The sequence below is a fragment of the Physeter macrocephalus genome, chromosome 19 (genome assembly GCF_002837175.3).
Source record: "Physeter macrocephalus isolate SW-GA chromosome 19, ASM283717v5, whole genome shotgun sequence".
Taxonomy (NCBI): domain Eukaryota; kingdom Metazoa; phylum Chordata; class Mammalia; order Artiodactyla; family Physeteridae; genus Physeter; species Physeter macrocephalus.
In genome coordinates, this window is record NC_041232.1 from 5,535,267 (window position 1) to 5,542,796 (window position 7,530).

Sequence of the window (7,530 nt, forward strand, 5' to 3'; positions counted from 1 at the left end):
AAATTGACATCTCCTGCCTCCTGATACGATGCACCGAGAAGAAAACAGCATCACTGTGTGGTATTCCTGTCCAAAACACATAAATCATGAGGTCACATCAGACAAACCCACACTGAGGGTCATTCTACAAAATAATTTACCCATACATTTCAAAAATGTCAACATCAGAAAAGACATGAGGCAGGCTTCCCTGGTGGCGCAGTGGTTAAGAATCCGCCTGCCAATGCAGGGGACACGGGTTCAAGCCCTGGTCTGGGAAGATGCCACATGCTGCAGAGCAACTAAGCCCGTGCACCACAACTACTGAGCCTGTGCTCTAGAGCCCATGAGCCACAACTACTGAGCCCACGTGCCACAACTACTGAAGCCCGCGCACAGCAACGAAGACCCAACACAGCCAAAAATAAGTAAATAAATAAATATATTAAAAAAAAAAAAAAAAAGACATGACGCCCCACCCCACATGGAGCCTCTCCCGGCGGTGGCGGAACCCAAGACACCTCCAGCGTTCCGATGGCATGCTCTCTCGATGGCCCGCTACAAAGAGGTGAGCGTGTCTGGCTACGAGGAATTCACACAGGTGGTGGAGCAGCACAGCAGCAAGACCATTTTCGCCTATTTTTCTGGTTCTAAGGACGCCGAAGGGAAAAGCTGATGCCCCGACTGCGTGCAGGCTGAACCAGTCGTACGAGAGGGGCTGAAGCATGTTGGTGAAGGTGGGTGTTTATCTACTGCCAAGTAGGAGAAAAACCTTATTGGAAAGATACAAATAATGACTTCAGGAAAAAGTTGGAATTAACTGCAGTGCCTATACTACTTAAGTATGGAACACCTCAAAAACTGGTAGAATCTGAGTGTCTTCAGACCGACCTCGTGGGGATGTTGTTCTCTGAAGATTAAAATTTGATGATGGCAATTGTGTCTTTATTTCCTGATTTGCTCTAGAATAAAAGAATCTGCATACTCGCTTTGAATTCATGTTAGCAATAAGTAAATAAATTATGATGAAAAAAAAAAAAGACGTGAAAGGACTGAGGAACTGTTCCCAGTTGAAGGACACTAAAAAGCATGATAAACACCATATGCAATGCTTGATCTTGGAACAGATCCTGGACTTTAAAGGACAGTATTTGTGTATTTATTTATTTATTTATATTGAACTATAGTTGATTTACAACATTGTGTTAGTTTCAGGTGTACAGCAAAGTGATTTGGTTATATATATATATATATATATATATATTCAGATTCTTTTCCCCTGTAGGTTATTACGAGATATTGAATATAGCTCCCTATGCTATACAGTAAATCCTGTTGTCTATCTATTTTATATATTGTAGTGTGCATCTGTTAATCCCATACTCCTAATTTATCCCTCCCCTGCCTTTCCCTTTGGTAACCATGTTTGTTTTCTATGTCTGTGAGTCTCTTTCTGTTTTGTAAGTAAATTCATTTGTATTATTTTTTAGATTCTGCATATATGTGATAGCATATAATATTTGTCTTTCTCTGACTTACTTCACTTAATATAATATTCTCTATGTCCATCCATATTGCTGCAGATGGCAATATTTCATTCTTTTTTATGGCTGAGTAATATTCCATTGTATATGTATGTATATATATATATATATATATATATATATATATATATATATATATACCACATCTTTATCTATTCAAATGTCGATGAACATTCAGGTTGCTTCCATGCCTTGACTATTGTAAACAGTGCTGCTATGAACATCGGGGTGCATGTATCTTTTTGAATTAGAGTTTTCATCTTTTCCAAATATATGTCCAGGAGTTGGATTACAGAATCACATGGTAGCTCTAGTTTTACTTTTTTAAGGAACCTCCGCACTGTTCTTCATAGTGGCCATAACAATTTAAATTCCCACCAACAGTGTAGGAGGGTTCCCTTAAAGGACATTATTAGAAGAATCAGAGAAATTTGAATGGAGTTTGGGGATTAGATAGTGATACTGTATCTCTACATATGCTAATTTCCTGATTTTGATGGTTGCACTGCTGCTATGAGGAGAATATGCCTTGGTTTTAGGAAACACATGCTGAAGTATTTAGGAATAATAGGGCATCATAACTGAAACTTATTCATAAATAGTTCAGAAAAAAATTGTGAATATATATATGAGATACACAGTGAATATATATATATATATACATATATGACATACACACACATACATACAGAGAGAGACTGATAAGGCAAACACAGTAAAAAGTTAACTGGTGAGTCTTAGTAAAAAGTCTGGGCTTCCCTGGTGGCAGTGGTTAAGAATCCACCTGCCAATGCAGGGGACATGTGTTCAAGCCCTGGTCCAGGAAGGTCCCACAGGCCGCAGAGCAACTAAGCCCGGGCGCCACAACTACTGAGCCCCCATGCCACAACTACTGAAGCCTGCGTGCCTAGAGCCCGTGCTCCACAACGAGAGAAGCCACCTCAATGAGAAGCCCACATACTGCAATGATGAGTAGCCCCCTGCTCACCGCAACTAGAGAAAGCCCACGTGCACCAACGAAGACCCAACGCAGCCAAAAAAAAAAAAAAGTCTGGGTGAAGAGTCTGCCGGAACTCTTTGTACAATTCTTGCATCTAAGTTTGAAATTATATCAAAATCAAAAGTTGAAAAAAAATCAACAAGCTCTTTATTAAGAACCAGAAAACTTACCTTATTTCTCTTTCTTTTTAAAGTTATGTTTCCATTCTACTTTCCTTACAGAAGTTTATATCAATGTAATATAGTTTTATGTTTAAAAGTCTACTATTGATTACCCAATAGGCTACCTTGCATAAAAATATACACATTTAAATATTTTAAAGCTTTCTTCAAACCATAAGAAATTATTCTACATGGAGCTATCATAACAATTAAAATCAGTACAAATTTTACAAAGTTTATCAAAACAACAAATATTCCAAATTTTGATAATTATTAAACATAGAGAGTAAAATGATATTGGAAATGTATCTTTGCACCATGTATCAGTGGATTAATAATACTTAGTGCTATAATGAGGCAGGATTCAGCATTAATTTTATTCCTTTTTTTAATTAAAAAAAGTGCCCCAAAACATTGTTCGTATAACTAAATGGATGGGGAAGGAAGGCATTTTGTTATAACGATGTCCTTCAATTGTTTGAACATCTTTTAAGTTAGAAGCCAAGTCACATAATGACCTATTATTAAAAATTATTGTATTCCAGTCCCAGCTGACAACTCAATCTTGTCTTCCATCAATTTTGTCGAAAACAAGGAATTCGAACCAGTGGAGTTGGAAAGGGATTGATACTCAGTGATGAGGGTCATTTCCTTTTTCAATCTCATCACCAATAGCTTGACTGGTCTATTTGTTCGAAGCCCCAGAGATTTTTCTACCTCAGGGCAGTGCACCTTGGGAAGATTAAGCGTGAGTGATGTGAGTGAAGAGTGCTAGAATGGAGACTGTGAAAAAGACAGGTGGGAAAAAGAATCAATAGCCACCTGTGGTCAGTGGCTACCATATTAGAGAGCAGTTCTTGAATTTTAGTTTCAGATTGCTACTGGGTTTGGTGTAGTTCTTTTACTTATTTAGACTTAATGTTCTACTGTTTCTTGCATTTCACAAAGACTAAGAACTTTGTATTTTATACATTTTATAGCTCTTATCACAAGTGCCTAGTAACTGTTTTAAAATATTACTGGCATCTGATGCAAGAATTATCAGAGAGGATATAAAACTGTTCAAAGGTTTGGACACGAGTGTTCACGATTCCACGGACAGCAATCTGCACTGGGTCTAATTACTGTTTTTGAGTATGATTTAACATGTTTATCAAAAAGATGAAAGCCTTGAAAACAAAGCTAGGGGAGTCAATTTCAACATTCCATTTCACCCAATTAACCAAGACTAAAATGCAATCCACTGGCTTTTTCTCCACTGCACCAGCATCTTGTACCTTCTCCTTATGGTTACTCATTTACACCATGATGGACTAATAGAGGCCTCATGCATTTTCTTTTTATGTCTAGATTTAAATTTCTTCTAGATTCCCTGAGATTTCTTACACAGTGCCAGACGTTCTTTTGACATTCACAAATATTAACTTAAAGACTGCATGACAATTACATGACTTCTCTCAGAACCTCTTACAGCTTTCCAAAGTCCTCTAATAGGAACGAGTAGGTCTCAACCAAAAGGTATTCTGAAGAATTCTCCCCAAAGGTCCCAGGGCCAGGAGTGAGTCTCCCACCCCTACAGGCACTTTAGGACCTGGCTAGCTCAAGGCTGATGGGAGTTAAAAAGGAGGCAGGCTGTTTTGTCCTGGTCTCTGATTAGCCCCCATCTCTTTCCCAGTCCACAGAAGCAGCCTGTGTTCAGGACGGCCTGAGCTGGGCCAGCTCAGTTTAAATAAAGTCATTGATTTCACTCTGCCCATTTGGAGAAGAAAATACTAGGAAGCTCACGGTCCAGTCCTGGGAATGATGGAAACTATGCCCTTGAAAGGGCCTATATATCGAAAGACTGAATTGCTTTCATTCATTCCTTCTTCCCATACTGTTTTCTTCCCACCAAAATATAATTGAAGAGCTAACCTGACTTATTAACACCGAAGAATTACCTGGAAGGGTTCTATCTTTTCACTTTTTGCATATCTTCCAACCACCAGCTAAGAGATTTACTCATCTCTGCATCCCTAGAACCTAGAACAGTGCTGAGCATAGAGGAAGCAGTAACTACTTATTAAAGAAAGTATTGCTTTGTAATTCTAGGGAACTTAACATTTTGTAATTTGCTTCAAAAAAGTGAAAATGCCCGTGTGGGGTGTTTCCTCGGGTTTCTCCATTTTAATATTCCTGTCTAAACTGGTCCCTAGCTACCGTTCGGAGGCCCCTCTTTCACAAGTCCCCCCACCCACCCCGCCCCTTTGCGCCGCAACAGGCGGGCAAGAGCCCTGAACCTCCCCTCATGTCATATACGTGACATTTTTTTTCATAATAATAATAATGTACGCTCACAGCAGAAAGTTTAGAGATGCAAAGAAAAATGAAATTACACGTATTCCCGCCACTCTGAGAGAACACTACGTAAGGTTCATTAAGCCTTCACTATGAGTTAAACCTAGTTTTAAAACGCGCGATCTCATTCCCTAAAGACTTATTTCGCGGAATTTCTTTGCAGGCTTTTTTCTAACCCAAGCCCCGATTCGCGCTGGTCTTTCGATTTTCTGCTCAGCTCCGGGCCCTAAGTGGCGCACAAGATACAATTCTGTCAGGGGCTGGTAAAAATCTGTTAGTCTCCGTAAAAATTGGTCTGGAAATCTCTCGGTTTGGAATTAAACTCTGCGTCAGCCTAGGGGGGAAATTCCATTTATTGAGGAAACTCCGCCTGGCTCCGGACCCTTCTTCACGAGCACGGGGCTTCCCTAATCCCGGCCCTCCGGTAACCCACACCCTCCCAGCGCCAAGTTACGCCTACCGGTCACCCCGGCGAAAAATGCCCGGCACCGCGGCCGCCACGCTGGACGCCCTGGCCCCACCCCCTCCGGATCGGCCGGACCAATGGGTGCCAAGATAGGCCTGCGTCACTCGGCGCTTGCCAATCGCGGAGGGCCACGATCGTTGAAAGGCAGGGCGCGGCGGGACCGGCCCGCTGGGCGGCGGGGGCGCGCACTCGCGTAGACACGCTCCGGCCATGGTGGTGGTGGCAGCCGCACAGAGCCCGGCCGCCGGGGCACCCAAAGTTCTGCTTTTGTCCGGCCAGCCCGCCACCACCGCCGCCGCCGCCGGAGCCCCGGTCGGCCGGGCTCTGCCGATCATGGTGCCGGGCCAGCGAGGGGCCAGCCCGGAGGCGGCGAGCGGGGGGCCGCCGCAGGCGCGCAAACGACAGCGCCTCACGCACCTGAGCCCCGAGGAGAAGGCGCTGCGGAGGTGGGCGAGGGTCGAGGCGCGGAGTCGGAGGGCGAGGGCCTGGGGTCTGGGACCGAATCCGAAGGCGAGACAGGGACCTGGGGCCGCGCTGACCGTCCGTAGCGCTCAGGCGTTGGTGGCCGGGCCAGTCCAGTGCCAGCGTGGCGCGGGGCGGGGCAGGAAGTCTGGACTAGCAGATCCACCGCGCTGGGTGGAGTCCAGAGCTGCGCAGGCCTTTTTTATTTACTTCTTTTCTATGTCATTAGAGATAACCAGAGCTGGGTATAAGGGTACCTGGGTTCGAGGCCCTCTAGCTGTGACCACAAACCCGTGGTCAGCTTTTCTGAACTTGGGCTGTGACATGAAGCCAGTTGGTTAACCTACTTTTTTTGGAGGCGCACGGAACTGAAATGTCAGCTGTTGAAGGGGGCTGGGAGCGCTGTAAGGCTCACTAGTCAAACTCAGCTTCTGCATCCTTAAAATGGTATCTACTTCATCAGGCTGCTGGGGAGATTGAGAAATGCCTAGTACTTAGTCCTCTGTAAATGTTAGTTCTCTTATGATCATTGTGCTTTTTGTGATTTACGAAGTGCCTCATGGAGTAGACACGGGCCTAGGCTCTCAGCACCAGGGCGAAAGTCGCATCAGCCTCTCCCTCTTCTGAGTTGGGTTTAGGGAGAGAGGGTTTATGCCCTAGCGCGATTGCAGCCTTTACTAGATTTAATCAGTCCAGGTTGGATCCTGTTTGAGGGGATTGGAGTCAGGAAGCAACGGGGGAGTAGAAAGGGGAGGAGGAAATATGATGCAAGGTGAATAATATTTGTGTCCAGCCTCTGTGCTGTGGCCAGGGATCAGACGGAGGTGGATGACTCAGTATGGGGGAGAATAAAGTAGGTCTTCAAGCTAGATCCACAGAAGGCTGATTTTTTTTTTTTTTTGGTTTTGTTTTCTTGAGGGGAGGAGCCTGAAGTGTATTTTACCATTAGTCTACCTTATACTGTAAATTAAAATGAAAGCACCAGGTGGCCAAGTTTTCAAATAAAGATATAAATAAGGTTTGAGATGACTCAGTGTGGTATGTCTCTTTCTGTTCTCAGGAAACTGAAAAACAGAGTAGCAGCTCAGACTGCCAGAGATCGAAAGAAAGCTCGAATGAGTGAGCTGGAGCAACAAGTGGTAGATTTGGAAGAAGAGGTAAAAATACTTAAGGCCAAACTCGTATCTTTTATCCATTGTATATCTTTCCTTGGTTAATGGTTGCTTCATCTCCTTTAGTATACAATTGGACATATAATTAAAAGTTAAACTTTTAGTTAATCTAAGTTAGGGTAGATAGGTAGTTGGTTAAGTGGTGAAGCTTGATGAGAGCAGAAGTGATTGACCCTCGTGGCATTTGGTGCTAGCTCTATCTCAAAGCTGGTGAATTACAACATTACAACAATGTTTTATCAGTTAGTACTAAAAAATTAGTAAAAGCAGATAGGAAGGGCTTCCCTGGTGGTGCAGTGGTTGAGAGTCCGCCTACCGATGCAGGGGACACGGGTTCGTGCCCCGGGCCGGGGCCCGTGAGCCATGGCCACTGAGCCTGCGCGTCCTGGGCCTGTGCTCTGCAACGGGG

The 7,530-nt window shown here is 43.8% G+C and overlaps 1 protein-coding gene and 1 pseudogene across 1 annotated transcript in view; both read left to right on the forward strand.

Annotated features, from left to right (window-relative positions):
- The first annotated feature begins 463 nt into the window (after window positions 1-463).
- LOC102985293 (thioredoxin domain-containing protein 17-like) lies at window positions 464-900 on the forward strand (annotated as a pseudogene).
- Window positions 901-5,682: 4,782 nt separating this feature from the next.
- The window catches only part of XBP1 (X-box binding protein 1), a 5,335-nt gene continuing 3,487 nt past the window's right edge, over window positions 5,683-7,530 (forward strand). Inside the window, 2 exon segments of the mRNA XM_024120636.3 lie at window positions 5,683-5,933; window positions 7,010-7,106. Of these exon segments, the coding sequence (XP_023976404.1) occupies window positions 5,698-5,933; window positions 7,010-7,106 (333 nt within the window). The 5' untranslated portion in view covers window positions 5,683-5,697.